This window comes from Mobula hypostoma, chromosome 10 (assembly GCF_963921235.1).
Source record: "Mobula hypostoma chromosome 10, sMobHyp1.1, whole genome shotgun sequence".
Taxonomy (NCBI): domain Eukaryota; kingdom Metazoa; phylum Chordata; class Chondrichthyes; order Myliobatiformes; family Myliobatidae; genus Mobula; species Mobula hypostoma.
This window is the reverse complement of record NC_086106.1, coordinates 75,896,369-75,915,781: the sequence shown is the minus strand read 5'-3', so window position 1 is coordinate 75,915,781 and position 19,413 is coordinate 75,896,369. Positions and strand designations below refer to the sequence as shown.

At 39.9% G+C, this 19,413-nt stretch overlaps 1 protein-coding gene across 3 annotated transcripts in view; it reads left to right on the top strand.

The window, feature by feature from the left end:
* dacha (dachshund a) overlaps window positions 1-12,169 on the top strand; it is a 396,346-nt gene extending 384,177 nt beyond the window's left edge. For all 3 annotated transcript variants that reach the window (XM_063060634.1, XM_063060633.1, XM_063060635.1), the window contains one exon: window positions 10,566-12,169. In XM_063060634.1, coding sequence (XP_062916704.1) covers window positions 10,566-10,600 — 35 coding nt within the window. In that variant the 3' untranslated portion in view covers window positions 10,601-12,169. The remainder of the gene's footprint in view (window positions 1-10,565) is intronic.
* The last annotated feature ends 7,244 nt before the right edge of the window (window positions 12,170-19,413 follow it).

The following is a 19,413-nucleotide window of genomic DNA, read 5'->3' as shown; positions in this document are numbered from 1 at the left end:
ATGAGGGCATTTTTAAATGTAGTGATATCACTGCCAACACTAGTGGAAATGCAACAACCAATGGACGTGAAGCCATGGATCTTATTGAGAATTAGTCTCAAAGCAGGGGAGGCTCTTCTATTGGCTTGATGGGAAACTCCAGTAAGTATATGGATAAAAAAACAACACCCCCATACCCCAGTGGGAGGTGTGAGACTAGAAAATATTTTAAAGATGTGTTTCCAGTTCATCTGGTCATCGAAGGAAGGCTCTCAACCCAAAATGTCCACTGTTTACTCCTCTCCAACAACTCTGCCTGACTTGCTAAGTTCCTCTAGCATTTTGTGCATGGTACTAATTAAGGCTGTATTCTTTTTTTGTGTCACATGTTTGACTCACATAAGGCGTCAATCAGATTTTTAACTTCCACTGAATCCTCAATTCAAAGTTGCTTTCAAAAATGTGGAAGGAACTGGCAGTCAATCAAAATAACAATCAGGTCAACTGACATCTCAAGGTAGATCTTTTGAAGTCACTGTTTAATCCTCACTCACTTTACAGGATTGCGAAGGCAAAACAGTAAGACTTTTGCTTTACATCAATCATTTTACCATCTGATCTGATGAGCTTACCAATATAGTTCACAAACTCGATGTGGAAAATAGAAATATAAAGGCTGATTCTGCTACTGTAGAATTTTAAAGTGGAGATGTACTCACAGGGGACATGGGTTGGAAAATTGAGGGGGTAACATGTTTGAACTACATTTTCTGCAATTATCCCTTTGCTCTAACAAAAGACAAAGACCTTGACCTGAAGTATACCATGTTTAGATTTCTGAATGGCAGTGTTTATTCTGTCAGGAACAAAATGTACACTAGAGGGAAGTTTGGTGTTTGAATCTCTTTTATTGATGTTGTAGATCTTAGGAGACAGCTACAAATAACTTCTAGAGAAGGAGGAGTGCTTCTCGACCAGTCCTTCACCTCATCACCCTCCACTCTATCATTTGCTCTCAGTTACCTTGCGCTAAGAACTAGCTACTGATTTTTCACCTATGACTTTCATTTGCAAGAATTGTTCTCCAATAGTTAAAATTAAATGTGAGGATAGAGGAAGGATTACAACATAAAGAAACAATCTATAATGGTTTCTGATAAAGCTTTGGAAAAAGTATTAGGTATTTTGAATACATTTAACAATGTAGACTGACAAATGAATCCATTTACATAGAAAGATTTCTATGAGAATAAATTGAATTGTCCTACGAACAATTGCTGTGAGCAATGTACCAGACGTTTTAGCAGAGTCTATTTGACTCACTTAACCCATGCAGTTTAAGTAAAACACATTTACAATATCATAAAAAGAACTACTGAAAGGTAAATTTCCATCATAGATTAACCAATTCTCCTCTGGGGAAATTTACGATCTCCATCTACATCTATTTTCTAATAATAGACCTATGTGAAAATAGTGATTATGGTTGAATAATTAAACATGTTCAGAGATTGTGTGTCTGGATTGCCTTCCAGTTTTACCTTGAATCTGTCCTATCCTACTACAAAGCAAATGTTCAAAGAATCATTGAATCTGGAATCATTTGAAGCTGTTAATGTGAAGTTAAATATTTTTCATTTATTCTCCACAGTTGTTTTCAGCCCCACAAAATTCTGTTAGGGGTGGGGTGGAAATATTATTTGATTTGAAACAATCCCAAATATAAAGTTCAGGGGAACATTTTCATAAAAGGAAGAATGCACAGAACATTGCATATGTAAGGCAACAAGTTTCCCCTTTTCTATATTCAGTTTCTGCCACATGGGGACCATTTCCATTCTTTGAGAGCTATCAAGTGAGCTATGAATTTCTCACTGGCTTCTGATACCTTTACAGGATGGATTATTGCTAGTGCCAACTGCATAAAAATCAGCCAGTGGCAGATGGTGCATTTTCCACAAGAAAGAAAACAAATCCAGACATCAACAAAGAGCACTGACATTTAATCAGATAGATAAATGCAATCACCATCAGAACAGGAGGCAGTTGGTTAGTTTCTGAATAAAAATGTTGATATCAACCTATACAAATTGGAGAGAAAAAGCCTACAGTTAATTCTAAGCCCCTGCACAGGAGGAAAATATGCAGAATCAAGTTGTTTATAGAGTTACACTGATGAATAAAAAAATAACCATGCTCTGAGTGAATGCTCACTACATTATGGATTTCAAAGTAGTAAGACACAAATATTATATTTTGTTCAGAATACTTAGCCTTATGTGGGACATTCCTTCTTCCAGACAATGGTGGGAAATTTTTGCATCACTTAGACAATGCATCTTTTGTTAAGAAACTTTTACGAAATCTCCTGTGATTGTCTTAGAGATGAACTATAACTACTTTCTTAATGCTGCTGGGAAGGCTCCTGCTTTTCTATTTGGTTTATCTCTGGAGAAATTTTTTTTTGCTCTGATTGTGGAGTCAGCAGCAATACAGCTGAAGTGCTGGTGTGGTATTAGCTCTTTTTAAAATCAATTAACACATTTAACGCAGAGAACAACCTTTACCCAGCATTAGCTTTAGCATGTTTTTTTGCAGCAAACATTAAGGGACTTGTGCATTGTCAAAATGCATAAAACATTTCAAATAAACTACATACACAGCAGTCAGACATTGCCAAAAATAATTGCGAACAATGAATGCATTAATTAAAATCGTAAAGCCGGAATAATGCAATTGAATTGAATCATTATAAACACAAATAACAGAGGAAAGCTCGGTAGACTTGCACGGTACAGACTGAGAACTGACACAGTTTGTCAGCTTTTGCACATGCTGCTCGAGGGTTATCTCAACAGTTCCTGCAATGATTTCAGCCTCTGGCCAAAGATGGACGAGAGCATGCGTTGCTGGATTTTAGATGTAGGCATTATGCAAAGCACCTAAAGAGGAGTGTAGGAGTAAACACAGGTGAAATGGTTGGCTGTAGTGGTGAGGTGTAGAAATAGAACGGGTGACTGGGAGTACAGCCCTAGGAATCCAGACATAGTTTACAATTTTGCAGTGTTTTCTTGTGAACCACCAGGTATTAAATAAATAATTTATCTTTGGTTTAAATACAAGGAATGTATTCTCCTGTGGTATGGTTCACTTATTGGAGTATTCTGCTGTATGACCAAGGTCATGGCTAAGTGTGCATTCTACTTGTAAAGCATCAATGAAGTATTCTAGTCATAAAATTCCCAAGCCTGGGTGACACTCTGGAGAATTCCCATTCCGCTTTCTTCCCAATTGCTATTCTTGTTTATATCCTTCCTGTCCCTGCCTGTATATTAGATCATGTTGCAGGCTCTAAAACACACTGTAAACTCACAAAACACTCTGTTACTAATTAGCCTCTTCCTGTTCTTAATTAACTAAACAGTGGTTTTAGAATTAAGATTGGATTATCACGGTTCTGTCTAGTTTTTATTTACTCTAAAAGTTTGTGTTGAAAGACAATACAAAATGAGTAACTCGCTGCACTGTACAAAACAACTGTTGTACTTGAGAATTTTTTTTAGAAACATGCTTACTTTTCATTAAAGCTGAGATCAGTGCAGGCATTGCACAAATCAGATGTCTCCTTGCTTACTATTGCATTTACATAGTGTTTCTGAGCAGAGTTTTCCTCCCCTTAGTCCCAATAAAATTAAATTTAGGAAGGAAAATGGAATAGTAGCAAATGAGGGTGAGGAATTCCTCAAGAAGCCGGTAGTGGTAAATTCTAACTCTTCTGAAATGCTATATGTCTGATCCAATTAAATGTTGCAATCCAGTGTGCGGTCCAATTAGCTAAAACAGCATTGATCACAAGGAATAGGAACATGGACACTTAAGATCAGGACACCAAGAGTTCTGACCACTGAAAACAAAACTGGCAGCAGGAGGCAGGCGCCAGCTACTGATTTATATGATGCCCCTAAAGAGAAGTACATTAATATTACTTGGGGAATGGAGAGATGTCAAGTGGAAAATGAAAGGGAAAAACTTGTTTGTTCGTGGGAAAACCAAGAAACCAAAAGCACTGTTAAAAAGTTTGATCTGAAAGAGCTTTATTTTAATAAATTCAGGCATTTGAGACATTTGCTTAACAAAGTGTGATATGTTTCAGACTTACATACTAGTGGTTTATTAGTTTATTGTTGTCATGGCTACTGAGATACAGTGACAAGCATTTTGTTTGCATGTTGGCCAGGCAGATCATGCCATATTGAGAAAACAGTGCTGTACATGGTGTTGTAGCTACATAGAAATTGCAGTGCTGGTACAGAACCACCAATTTCTAGGAATGGAAATGTTTACAGAAAGTGGTAGATATAGCCCAGTCTGTCCCCAGGCAGAGCTCTCTCGACTATTGAATACATTTATATGGAGCGCTGTACAAGGAAGTGGCATCCATAATCAAAGACTTCTTCAGTCCAGGTCATTCCCTCTTTTCACTGCTACAATTCAGCAGGAGGTACAGGAGCCTTAGGTCCCACCCCACGAGGCTCAGGAAAAATTATTACCCTGCAACCATCAGGCTGCCGAATGCACGTGGATAACTTAATTCACCATTCCTTATGATCCACCGTCTCACTGTCAAGGGATCTTTGCAATTCAGGTTCTCAGCTTTATTTTTATTTGCATAGTTTGCCTTCTCTTGCACATTGATTCTTTGTCAGTCTTTGTTTATGTCTAGGTTTTTTGTAAAATTCAATTGTATTTTGTTTTACCTGTAAGTGCCTGCAAGAAAGTAAATCTCAAGGTTGTATATGGTGACATATACATACTTTATAATGAATTTACTTTGAACTTGAATAGCGCACATAAGCAGTAAAATGCAAAGGCCACAATGAGGTAGACTGGGATATCAAGCAGTCATCTTTAATGTACGAGAGGTCCATTCAGGAGTCTGCTAACAGTGGAACAGAGATTGCCCTTGAGTTTGGTTGACATGCTTTCAAGCTTTTGCTTCTTCTTCCCAATAGGAAAGGGGAGAAGGGAGAATGGGTGGGGTCCTTCATTATGTTGGCAGTGGGTAGTAGATGGAGTCAATGGAGGGGAGACTGATTTGCTCTGACTGGACTGCATTCACGACCCCCTGCAATTCTGAGCCAGGAAGCAATAATAAAGATAAAATTGGTTCTTAGTAATCATTAGTAACCTCCTGAAATAATGTAGGACTCCATATGGACACCAGAATGGGAGTGCAAAAATTTCTGACAGCTTGGACAATTAGCACTGATTGTGATTTGCCACCGAGAGTGTTTTTGGATTTCAGTGGAAGAGCAAAGTATAATAAACAGCAAAGTGTCTGCACTATTTAAGCAAACAGAAGTTTTAGAACAAAATTAGAACTTAATTAATTTTCAACATTCATTCGTGTAACTTTAATTCTATTTAAATATCAGAAACATTCAGAATTTTTAGAAAAAAATAGTTGCCCATCAACAAGAGCAATCAGCCTTCCACTAAAGTTTTGTTTTTTAGCTGTTTTGTGGATGGGGCTGGTTTTAATTGTCCCATAAAAATCATCTGTATTGCTAAAGGCCTTGTCAGTGTGTAGGGCCTAGACATGAGGACGAAGCCTGCTTCTATCTCTCCTGATGGGGAAACTACGCAAACTGAGAGCTGATCTCTGGCAGCAAATTCAGGGCCAACACGTGAATCAAGCTTGTAACTTAGATGTGTAAATTTCATTTAATTCCAAAGCTGGGATGCAACTGGGATATAATTATAAATAAATAAGTAAATTATAAACAGGATTTATTTCCTCTTTCCTTAAACTGTTATAATCAGCTGTATATCAAATTGCCTGCAGTTATACAAAACCGAGCATTTCATTGTAGTCAGTTGAATGAGATAGTTAGCTAACTTACCAGTGTGGATATTTATTCATTGTTAAAATTAATAAATAGGTCATCAGCATAACCAGGTATAATTGATGATGTTGGTGGTAACACGGTACAGGAGGTACAAAAGACAAAGACAGATGCTTCCTGTCTCTGTAGTAATGATTGTAATTAGATAGGGCAACACCTTTGCATTTATATAGCACTCAAGAAAAAGATTAAGACTGGAGGAGGCAGACAGAAAAAGTAAACACTAAATGAGACAAAAACTACAGAGGAAGGAACCAGAAGCCAAAGAAGAAAATATTTGTGAGCAAGTGGAACTGAAAGAAAACTAGAAGTCAGGGTAGCAAAGGCTGAACAAATGCAATCTGACACTAGAAGAAAAGCTAGGAACAGCAAACTAATTTTGTGCCAAAGAATGGAGCAGATGTTCAATCCCCTGCACTTGTGTAAATGGCAGAGCAGACATTAGAGGATTGGAAATAATCTTGAAGTTGATTAGTTGGCACCCAGCATATTAGTGACGAAAAACAGGAGAAGTACAGTGGTGATGTGAAGCTTGTACAGTACAACTGGGCACCACATGAAGTAACATGAAGACTTCCTGTCTTGATACTATAAGTAGGACGTAGACGCTCTGGAGAAAATAGAGAAGGGCTTCTAGAGATAGGACCAGAATTGAAAGATTAGAGCTTTCAAGAAATATTGAACAGATTTTGACTATTGAGAAATTAAGGCAGAGTTATTCCAAGATTGGTAGTGGGGTCATCTGGAACCTGGAACATCTGGACAGCAAAAGATGTATACGTTGGGGTGCTCTTTATCGACTACAGTGTAACACTCAATACTATCAGCCCCGCAAAACGAATCAATAGCTCCACAACCTTGGGCTCAATGCCTCCCTGTGCAATTGGATCTTCAATTCTTTCGCTTACAGATCCCAGTCAGTTCAAATTGGCCACAACATCTCCTCCACTATCTCCATCAGCAAGGGTTCACTAGAAGACTGTGTGCTTAGTGACCTGCTCTGCTTGCTTTACACTATTAGCTGTATAGCTAAGCACAGGTCCAATGCCTTATTCAAGTTTGCCAAATGAAAGGTGGAGATGAATCAGCACACAGGAGGGAGGTTGAAAATCTGGCCGAGCGGTGCCGTAACAATAACCTCTTATTCATTGTCAGAAAGACCAAGGAGCTGATTATTGACTTCAGGAGAAGAAAACCAGAGGTCCATGAGTCACTCCTCATTGGAGGATCAGAGAAGAACCTTAAATTCCATGGTGTTATTATTTCAGAGGGTCTGTCCTGGACCCAACACGTAATTTCAATTATGGAGAAAACATGGCTACTCCTCTACTTCTTTTGGAGTTTGCGAAGATTCTGCATGACATTTAAAACTTCGGCAGACTTCTGCAGATGTGTAGTGGAGAGTATATTGACTTGCTACATCACAGCCTGGCATGGAGCACCAATGTCCTTGAATGGAAATGCCTACAAAATATAGTAGGTACACCCCAGTCCATCACGCACAAAACCCTCTCACCATTGAGCATGTCCACAGGAAATGCTGTCGCAGGAAAACAGCATCCATCTTCACGGATCCCCACTACTCAGGACATGCTCTCCTCTCACTGTTGCCATCAAGAAGGTACAGGAGCCTCAAATCTCATACCACCAGGACACGAGAAAACCTGCAATGCTGGAAATTCAAGCAACACCCACAAAATGCTGGTCGAACACAACAGGCCAGGCAGCATCTATAGGAAAAGGTACAGTCGAAGTTTTGGGCTGAGACCCTTCATCAGGACTAACTAAAAGAAGAGTTAGTGAGAGATTTGAAAGTGGGAGGGGGAAGGGGAGATCCGAAATGATAGGAGAAGACGGGAGGGGGAGGGATGAAGCTAATTGCTGGGAAGTTGATTGGCGAAAGGGAAACAAAGCTGGAGACACGGGAGAAAGAAAGGGGGAGGGGAGCACCTGAGGAAGACGGAGAGCAGGCAAGGAGTGATTGTGAGAAGGAAAGAGAGAGAGAGAGAAAAAGGGGGGGAATAATAAATGAGTAAGTAAATAAAATAGGAAATGGGGTAAGAAGGAGAGGAGGGGCATTAGCAGAAGTTAGAGAAATCAATGTTCATGCCATCAGGTTGGAGGCTACCCAGACAGAATATAAGGTGTTGTTCCTCCAACCTGAGTGTGGCTTCATCTTGACAGTAGAGGAGGCCGTGGATAGACATGTCAGAATGGGAATGGGACATGGAATTAAAATGTGTGGCCACTGGGAGATCCTGATTCCTCTGGCAGACAGAGCTTAGGTGTTCAGTGAAATGGCCTCCCAGTCTGTGTCGGGGCTCCCTCACCACTATTCAGGGCCCCAGACAGTCCTTCCAGGTGAGGCAACACTTCACCGGTGAGTCGGCTGGTGTGATATACTGCATCCAGTGCTCCTGATGCGGCCTTCTATATATTGGTGAGACCTGATGCAGACTTGGAGACCGGTTCGCTGAACACCTACGCTCTGTCTGCCAGAGAAAGCAGGATCTCCCAGTGGCCACACATTTTAATTCCACGCCCCATTCCCATTCTGATATGTCAATCCATGGCCTCCTCTACTGTTGAGATGAAGCCACACTCAGGTTGGAGGAACAACACCTTATATTCCGTCTGGGTAGCCTCCAACCTGATGGCATATACATTGATTTCTCTAACTTCCGCTAATGCCCCTACTCCCCGTCTTACCCCATCCCCTATTTTATTTATTTATTCATTTATTATCCCCCCCACTTTCTCTCTCTCTCTCTCTCTCTTTCCCTCTCACAATCACTCCTTGCCTGCTCTCCATCTTCCTCAGGTGCTCCCCTCCCCCTTTCTTTCTTCCATGTCTCCAGCTTTGTTTCCCTTTCGCCAATCAACTTACGAGCTCTTAGCTTCATCCCTCCCCTACCTGTCTTCTCCTATCATTTCGGATCTCCCCCTCCCCCTCCCTTCAAATCTCTTACTATCTCGTCTTTCAGTTAGTCTTGGTGAAGGGTCTCGGCCTGAAACGTCAACTGTACCTCTTCCTATAGATGCTGCCTGGCCTGTTGTGTTCTACCAGCATTTTGTGGGTGTTGCTCACACCACCAGGTTCAGGAACAGTTTCTACCCCTCAACCATCAGGCACTTGAACAAAAGGGGATAGCTACACTCATTCTATTTCTGGTATTCCTACGACTGTTGGTTTCACCTGAAGGACTTTTTGTCTTGTTATTTCATGCTTGTTATTTGTTGCTATTTATTTATATTTGCATTTGCACGGTTTGTTGTCCATTGATCCTGTTTACAGTTACTGTTCTATAGATTTGTTGAGTATGCGCTCAGGAAAAAGAATCTTAGGGTTGTATCTTGAACCAAAAGGGATAACTGCGCTCAACTTCACTTGCCCCATCATTGAAGTGTTCCTGCAACCTATGGACTCACTTTCAAGGAGTCTTCATCTCATGCTCTTGATATTTATTGCTAATTTATTTATTATTATTATTTTTTTTTTGTATTTGCAAAGTTTGTTGTCTTTTGTATACTGGTCAAATGCCCATGTTAGTGTGGTCTTTCGTTGATTCTGTTACAGTTATTATTCTATGGATTTACTGAGTATGCCCACAAGACAATGAATCTCAGGGTTTCATATGGTAACATATATGTGCTTTGATAATAAATTTACTTCAAACTTTGGACTAGACAAATTGTGAACATTTATGAAGCAAGTTTCCAGGTGGAAAAATCTAGTACAAGAAATCAAATATCCAAAATAATTTAATAGAGAAATAAGGAAAGAATTAATTACTGAGACAGTATAAATGTCTTTGAAAGGCATCTAGATAAGTATGTCAGAGGAAATAGTTGTGCCGAAAGGGTGGGATGAGGTACATGGAATGGAAGGAGAGGAATGTGGATAATAAATATAAATACAGATTATTTGGGCTGAATGCTTGTGTCAGTGCTGTAGATTCTGTCTCATACGCAGGCCCCAAAATTCTGAATTAGCTGATGTTGGTTGATAATGGAGGCATTAAAACCAATTTGTTTTATCGTTATCACAGCTTTAAAAAAATAAGGAAATTCTGAATGTGGAAGTCTTTAGGTAGATTATCATCATGGATAAGTAAAAGGCCATCCTCTATAATCTTCCATTAGCGTACACAACTACTGTATCATACTTTTGCTTTTAATTCCATCACTTGCTGAGCAAATAACTTCCTCATTGATTAAACTATTGTCCAGCAATTAAATCTGAACATTTAAATCTGAGAATGCATTAGAGAGAAGGTTAAGTAGAGTTGATTTAGTGATAAAGGTTGCTTGTAGATAAAAATAACATTTGTTTGATGGATTTTAGAGCAAGGGCTGAATCACCATTGCTCATTCCCAGTCTTGGTATTCCTTCAGCTCCACCACCACTCTTGTGGTAGTTTCAAGTATCGTGACTTTGAAATCCTCTTAAATAAGGAAGAGCTCCATCTAGTTGCAGAAGGATACCCAGTAATAACAATAAAGAAGTTGACGATGCACAGAGCTTATATCTGTGGAAAATGGCACAACAAATTATGATTTGATGATTATTGTATCTGGTTTTGGGTCGATGGAATTTATGATAACTATCAACCACCCATTCATTTTTAAATTCCAGTTCTTTGTTTCTGTTGCAGACTAATTGTTTCTATTCTCTTGCAGATAGAACATACATGAAAACATCAATCCTGTACTGAGAGACAATTTTACCAAACTGAACCATGTAAGGACAACATTTCCACACTCTAGTGAAACAAGGCTGGGTACAGCAAACACTTCAAGCCACTTTCAATCAAAGAACCTCAATTCATGCATTTTAATAAGGATAAAAAAAAGTAACCACATGCATTGTGGTGGATTAGTGCTGTAGCATCGTTTGCGCTGCAGGTAACGTTGCCAATGTGGTGAAGATTTTATACTAGATTTGCTGCACCAGAACAATGTACCTGGTAAGAGTCATGCCTTGTTGGTTAAAGCATAGTGTGCCATGCTGTTTTGAAGCGCACCAGCAGCCAACACAAACAGAAGACATTGCAGATTGGTGAATTTACAGCACGTTAGGTCTTATACAAGGCTGTTGAGAACAATTAGCCCAGAGGCAACTGAAGAGCTTTGTAATTAATGGCTGAAGAAATCCTGCAACAAAACTGTTTATTGTAATTATTAATAAAGCTTTCTCTGTTAAAACTGGTCTATTTAAAAAAGGGCCCTACTTAGATAATATGACGGAAAAACAGCAATGTTTTGCTGAGTAAAGGCGCCCTTCAGTTTTGTGATCCATCTGCAAGAAAAGCATTGATTTGTCATTAACATCTTTTGCACTCCACTCAAATATTGGGGAAGGAAGTGAAATATATGCAGTAGAATATTAGAAAATGAAACCTTTTTAAATGGCTAGTTGCTCATATACGCTACCATAATTTCTTAAAAATATTTAGTTTAAATTTCAACTTCTGACCAGTAAAAAGGAATGTTAACTAGTAAAGATACAATGTTAATAGAACTTTCAGTTTGTCTTTTGTCTTTGCAAAGCTGTTCACAAAACATTGTCCCTGCTGTTCAATCCAAATTGACAGTAAAATTGGTGCTGATGTTAATTATTGTTTATAGCTTTGTAGTGAAGTATAACTACCACAAGCTCACTGCATATCACGTGCAGACATTGTTAAAGCTTACACTCAATGCGGCACTGTAAAGTTCTCAGTTGCAAATGGCTTATGTCTGCACTCTGTTCCAAATAGGAACTTGTTCCAATGTAATCATCACTTTAAGTGAAGAAATGAATTGTAAATAACTGGAAGTCAATTAAGAGTCTTCTGTTGGGTAGCACAGATCATTTATATTTTTGCTTCAGTTAACTGCCTTATTAATGATTTATGGATGTGTATGCAGCTGGAAAAACAGCTGAGTTACACTCCCTATCTCACACTTAAGGAAAATTATACACGAGAAATCTTACTGCTTGCCTCAGGCAGGAGGAGAGAAATCATCAACATAAGACATTAAAAGAATGAACAGGGTTGTAAGACAACATTTTGTAGTGCACACACTACATAGTTGGAACCTGTACAGTTAACAATTGGTTATAGACAACAAGGTATACATTGCAATGCCATGTTACAACATAAATCATATCTGGAAGATAAGAATAAACAGCTTATTATCTGTCCCATAGAAACGGCACAGCCTACCTTTTCAATGTAATCAGTGTCCTCACATGAATTCAGTTGTTCATGAATTTTACTGCACTACTTTAATAAGCCATCTCTTCTCATGGACCAGAAATCACAAGGTTTGAAATGGTGTAAAGCATATGCCATTATTTAAAGATTCTTTTTTGTTAAATAGCCCCTTTGGTAATTCAACTTATAATATGTTGGCAACATGCAAGAGTAAAAGGAAATTCAGTCAATTCATTGGTGATAGTTGTGCTGAAGAGCTTCACTCATTCTAAAGATAGGATTCTACCCAAAGAGCATGGTTCTTTGATTTAACTTCAGCACTTATGTTAAAGTATCTTAAAATATTGTCGATAACTTTTGCACTTGCCCAGCCGGCGATGTCATTTGAAATGCTGCAGGGAGCACACAATATTTAACTCGGAGCTTCTGAATGTTGAGCTACATTGTTTTCTTAATTACATCATTTCATTCCAATGTCACAAAACAAATGACAATACACATCAGGAACATCTTTTTTTATAACATAGCTGCTGTTACTTTAACTAAAACACGAATTTCCCTTCCTGTACTTATGATATTGTTTTGTTTCTGAATCATTTCCTTTCATATGGATTTGCTCTTAAATATGGCAGGCTGATTATGTTCCATTCTCATTATGAGAAGCTGAATCACTGTGTATTCACATGATCAAATTACACTATGAGATTCTGTGTTAGATTCTATGTGGGTAAAAGTGTGCACTCAATAAGCAAATGATACACTCTCATGTTTTTCCAACAAGATAAAATGAAAATCTTAAAATGTTCCTCCTAACATTCTCATTGTTTTTAGTATTGGAATTTTGGCTATTAACTTCGCTACTCATAAGGACCATTATGTATGAAGTCCTTTCAAATCCTGCAGGCAATGGCAACTATGTCACTGTAAATACAGATTACTGGATAATGTGCTCAGGGTTTCCACATCTTATATTGAATTGAATGCAAGTAGTTTTTTGTCTCACACCCATAGCTAGTCAAAACTCAGTCAATTTCAGCCACAAAGTCAGTTTAAAATACTTTCACTATCAACGACTTCCAGGAATATAATAGTTAGAGTGAAATAAAATTATAAAATGTGAGCAGCATTGGTTTTTCATGAAAATAGGAAACAACTGAACATAGAACAGTACAGGCTTTTTGGCCCACGTTGTTATGCTGACCCTTTAACCCACTCCAAGATCATTTTAACCCTTCTCTCCCATATAGCCTTCAATTTTTCTTTTATCCATGCGCCTATCTTAAAGTTTCTTAAATGTCCCCAATGTATCTGTCTCTACCACCACCGCTGGCAGTGCATTTCATGCACCTACCACTCTCTGGGTAAAAAAACTTACCCCAGACATCCCTGCTATTCCTTCCTCCATACACCTTAAAGTTATACTCCCTTGTATTAGCCATTTCTGCCCTAGGAAAATGTCTCTGGCTGTCTGCTCTATCAATGTCTCTTATCATCTTGTACACCTTTATCAAGTTACCTCTCATCTTCATTCACACCAAAGAGAAAAGCCCTAGCTCACTCAGCCTATCCTCATAACACATGGTCTCTAATCAGGCAGCATCCTGGTGAATCTCTTCTGCACCCTCTCTAAAGCATCCACATCCTTCCTATAATGAGAAGTTAACACAAAACTCTAAATATGGTCTATCCAGAGTTTTATAGAGCTGTAACCTTACCTCTTAGCTCTAGAAATCTTCAAGATGGTGCCAGTGAACAACATGACCAATGGCGACGTCCTACAGACAGTTCACAAAACTACTTTTACTTCTGTTTTTCTTTCAAATACAATTCTACTATTAAGCCGCATGTGATTGGAACCTGTGATTTATATTTTGGTAGTGTGCTTTTAGACTGATTGAGTGATCTGGTGCTTTGTTGTCTTTGAGAGAGTTTGGTGAGGGTGGGAGCAGTGTGTGGAGCCTCGAGGCCTGGAACCAGGATATGAGCCCATAATCTCCATTGCCTCTCTCCGATTGAGACGTTGAGCAACGTTGAAGTCAACAAAGATGAAAACAGAGTGTGAGTGGGTGTTCAACACCATCTGCTTGCATTTAACTGGTCTTGCTCTCCCTCGAGCTAGCTGCTGTTGGAAGAAAGTAGTAGTAGTCATACTTTATTGATCCCGGGGGAAACTGGTTTTTGTTACAGTTGCACCGTAAATAATAAATAGTAATAGTAATACTACTATTAGTAAATAGTAATAGTCATGGAAATAATAAATAGTAATAGAAAAATAGTAATAAGTAGTTAAATAGTAATATGTAAATTATGCCAGTAAATTATGAAATAAGTCCAGGACCAGCCTATCGGCTCAGGGTGTCTGACCCTCCAAGGGAGGAGTTGTAAAGTTTGATGGCCACAGGCAGGAATGATTTCCTATGACGCTCTGTGCTGCATCGCGGAGGAATGAGTCTCTGGCTGAATGTACTCCTGTGCCCACCCAGTACATTATGTAGTGGATGGGAGACATTGACCAAGATGGCATGCAACTTAGACAGCATCCTCTTTTCAGACACCACCGTGAGAGAGTCCAGTTCCATCCCCACAACATCACTGGCCTTACGAATGAGTTTCTTGATTCTGTTGGTGTCTGCTGCCCCAGCACAAAGTGTGGGGGGGCTTGGGTTCTACATTGCAAGGATTGTTCAGTAAGGCTCAAGGACCCGTTTTGGGGGGACTTCGAGATTCATGTTGCATGTGTTTCTGGATTTCAATTACTTGGTTTGATTGGGGTGATCAGTGCAGACTAGAGCACTTCGGCGAAGACTGGCTCTGGGGTCTACAGATGCCGAGGAGCGCAGCACTGAACTGAATACTCCTGGTCTAATGTTTGTGTTTCTGTGTTGTTCGCTCACTTTTTGCCGTTCGTGCAATTTGTTCCTTTCTCGCTTGTTGGGTGTTTGATGTTTTCTTTGGCTTCCCTGGTAACTTTTTCCTCATGGTTGACTGCGGGAGGAAGAACCTTGGAGTTGTATTCTGTATACATACTTGGATAATAATAGTACTTGAATCTTTGAACTCAAATCCTTGACTACAGAACGTCATATGCCTTCTACCAACTTACTCTTCAACTTTGAGAGATCTATTGACGTGATTCCCAAGATCCCGCTATACTTGCACACTTAAAGAAGCCTGCCATTAACCTTGTACTCTGCCTTCAAGTTCAACATTCCAAATTGAATTACTTCACCGTTTTTCAGATTAAACTCCCTCTGCCACTTTTCAGCCCAGCTCTGCATCCTAACAATGTCCCATCACAACCTATGACAACCTTCTACACTGTCCACAACAACTCCACCAACCTTCGTGTTATCTGTAAACCTACTCTTTCTACTTCCTCATCCAAGACATTTATAAGAATCACAAAGAGTTGGGTGTCCAGATCAGATCCCTATGAGCACCACTGGTCACCAACCTCCAGGCAGATTGCAGTCCATCTATACTACCACACTCAGCCTTCTCTGGGAAAACCAATGCTGAGTCCATACAGCCAAGTTTCCCTCTACCCCATGCCTCCTGATATTCTGAATGAGCCTAGCATGGAAACCTTGTCAAGTGCCTTTCTAAAGCCCATACACAACACATCTGTTGCTCTGTCTTCATCAATTTGTTTTGTCACTTCCTCAAAGAATTCAATCAGGCTCATGAGGCATGACTTCACCTTCACAATGTCATGCTGACTATTTGTAATCTGACTGCTTCTCCAAATGCTCGTAAATCCCACCTCCAAGAATCTCTGCCCAGCTCGTCTGTCCACCACTGACGCAAGACTCACTGCTCTATAATTCCCAGGGTTATCCCTGTTACCTTTCTTGAACAAAGGAATAAGATTTATCAACCTCCAATCCTCTTGACACTACTCCCATGACCAGTAAAGACACAAAGATCTTCACCAAAGGTGCAGCAATTTCTTCTGTTTCTTCCTGTAATAACCTGGGGTATATCCCCAATGTCATATGAAGTTGCAATTATTCCAATTGATTATGAATGAACAAAAACAAGCACACAATGGCAATTTTAATTTGCTAATAGAATTGAATAGAAAAAGACTGTAATAGCATCTGCTATCTACATAGTGCATGACCCATCCTTTTTAAGCCCAGGGAATGTTACTGATGAAGATTACACAAGATAAACCAAACATAACTATGTTGCCAGGTGGCAACATATAATGATAATTTTTTTTAAAGTAATGCCAGCAATTATTTTCTCTTCAAATAATCAAAATGCATTAATGATTCCAAGCTTCTGGAGCTTGGTGATTACCTGAGCCAAGTTCTCTTCCTGGCATCTTTAGCACCTCATATTAAGCAGAGATATATTGTACCTAATATTTTCCTTGAATGATAAGACCACACAGAAAAGCAAGCTCATTTTATGACAACGTTCATCTGATAAAGTGATTTCACACACAGCAAAATAAATGAATTAATTTAATCACAGTTGTTGCCTGTTTTACGTATTTCTTATGAACTGTGAAGTTTAAACAGCAAATAAGCAGCACCTGCATTTATTTCTCTCTGATACTAGTGGCAAACATCTCAGCAAATGGATCTTTGTGTCACACATTAATGGAAGATGTGAATTACAGAGATACATGCTTAACTATCAGAGTGTGTATGTGTATTATATTAACTCTAATTCATTGGTATTATTACTACTACTACTACGTCAACTCAGGCCTAGGGGGCCAGCGTCAGGCATTAGTATTGGGTCAACTGAATTCTATGAAGCTCTTGAGATTAGTATGCTGCTGTGGTCAATGAATTGCGACAACTCCCTTTGTTCATTTTGCTGTAGTGTTTATTGAACTGCATACATTTCATTCAAAACTGTGACTGTTTTATGAAAAGCTAACATTGGAGTCACACAAAGGTTAGGGTTAATGACATCTGGATCAACGTCTATTCGAAGCTGGAAAAAGCATGTCTGCTGTCGAAACATGGAGGCATCTTCACAAACTTCCGCAACCCCTCATGCAAAGGCTGACGTGAGAGCATCCTTCAAGAGAGTAAACTGATGGAAAACGTCTGTCCCAGATGGGATATTTGGCTGAGTACTAATGAGCTGTGTTGATCGACTGACTGGAATGTTCACTGATATCAAACCTCTCGCTTTGGCAGTCTGAGGTGTCTGCTTCAAGTGGACTTCAAATATACCTGTGTTTAAGAAGAATGTGGTAACCTGCCTCATTGACTATTATCCAGTAGCACTTGCGTCCACTGTGATTAAAGTGCTTTAAGATGTTGGTGATGAAACCTATCAACTCCTACCTGAGAAGTGACTTGGATCCACTCCAATTTACCTACCATCACAACAGGTCAACAGCACTTGCTATTTCACTGGCTCTTCACTCAACCCTGGAACATCTGGAAAGTGAACGATGCTCTTCATTGAATTTCAGCTTTCAAATCCAATGTTGAAAGAACTAGATAAGAGTGGATATGGATAGGATGTTTCCTATGGCGGGGTATCCCAAACTAGAGTGCACAGCCCCAAAATTGAGGGGTGACCTTTTAGAACAAAAGTAAGGAGGAATGTTTTTAGCTAGAGAGTAGTATATCTGTGGAATGCTTTGCCACAGACTGTAGTGGAAGCCAAATCCATGTGTATGTTTAAGGTGGAAGTTAATAGTTTCCTGATCAGTCAGGGGATCAAAAGATATGGCGAGAAGTCAGGTATATGGGGTTGAGTGGGATCCGGGATCAGCCATGACGGAATAGCGGAGCAGACACAATGGGCTGAATAGCCTAATTCTGCTCCTATATCTTATGGTCTTGCTATCATCCTCTCAAAATTAATCAATAAGCTTCAAGACCTAGGACTCAATACCTCCTTGTGCAGCTAGATTCTGGATTTCTTCACTTGCAGACCCCAGTCAGTTCAGATTGGCAACAACATCTCCACAAGGCTGTGTGCTTAGTCCCCTGTTCTACTCGCGTTATGCCTATTACTGTGAGGACAAGCACAGCTCTAATGCCATACTTAAACATGTTGATGGCACCCACTGTCATTAGCCAAATCAAAGGTGCAGACAAATCAACATTTAAGAGGGAGATTAAAAATCTGGCTGAATGGTGTCACCGTAACAACTTCTCACTCAAAGTCAGCACAAGCAAGGAGCTGATTATTGACTTCAGAAGAAGGAAATGGGAGGTCCATGAGCCAGTCCTCATCGGATGATCAGGGGTGGAGAGGGTCAGCAACTTTAAATTCTTCAGTGTTATCATTCTGGGACACCTACTCTTTGTGATTTTTATAAATGACCTGGATGAGGAAGTGTAGGGGTGAATAAATTTGCTGATGACACAAAAGTTGGGGCTGTTGTGGATAGTGTGGAGGGTTATCAAGCATTTACATTGGGACATTGATACGTTGCAAAACTGGGCTGAGAAGTGGCAGATGGATTTCAACCCAGATAAGTGTGAGGTGACACACATAAAAGTTGCTGGTGAACGCAGCAGGCCAGGCAGCATCTCTAGGAAGTCCTGAAGTCCTGATGAAGGGTCTCGGCCTGAAACGTCGACTGCACCTCTTCCTAGAGATGCTGCCTGGCCTGCTGCGTTCACCAGCAACTTTTATGTGTGTTGCTTGAATTTCCAGCATCTGCAGAATTCCTGTTGTTTAAGTGTGAGGTGGTTTATTTTCGTAGGTCAAATATGATGGCAGAATGTATCATTAATGGTAAGACTCATGGCAGTGTGGAGGATCAGAGGGATCTTGGGGTCTGAGTCCATAGGACACTCAAAGCTGCTACGCAGGTTGACTCTGTGGTTAAGAAGGCATATGGTGCATTGGCCTTCATCAATCGTGGGATTGAGTTTAAGAGCCGAGAGGTAATGTTGTAGCTATATAGGATCCTGGTCAGATCCCACTTGGAGTACTGTGCTCAATTCTGGTCACCTCACTACAGGAAGGACGTGGAAACCATAGAAAGAGTGCAGAGGAGATTTACAAGGATGTTGCCTGGATTGGGGAGCATGCCTTATGAGAATAGGTTGAGTGAACTTGGCCTTTTCTCCTTGGAGCGACGGAGGATGAGAGGTGAACTAATAGAGGTGTTCAGGATAATGAGAGGCATTGATCATGTGGATAGTCAGAGGCTTTTCCCCAGGGCTGAAATGGCTAGCATGAGAGGGCATAGTTTTAAGGTGCTTGGAAGTAGGTACAGAGGAGATGTCAGGGGTAAGTTTTTTACGCAGAGAGTGGTGAGTGTGTGGAATGGGCTGCTGGCAGCGGTGGTGGAGGCGGGAACGATAGGGTCTTTTAAGAGATTCCTGGATGGCTAC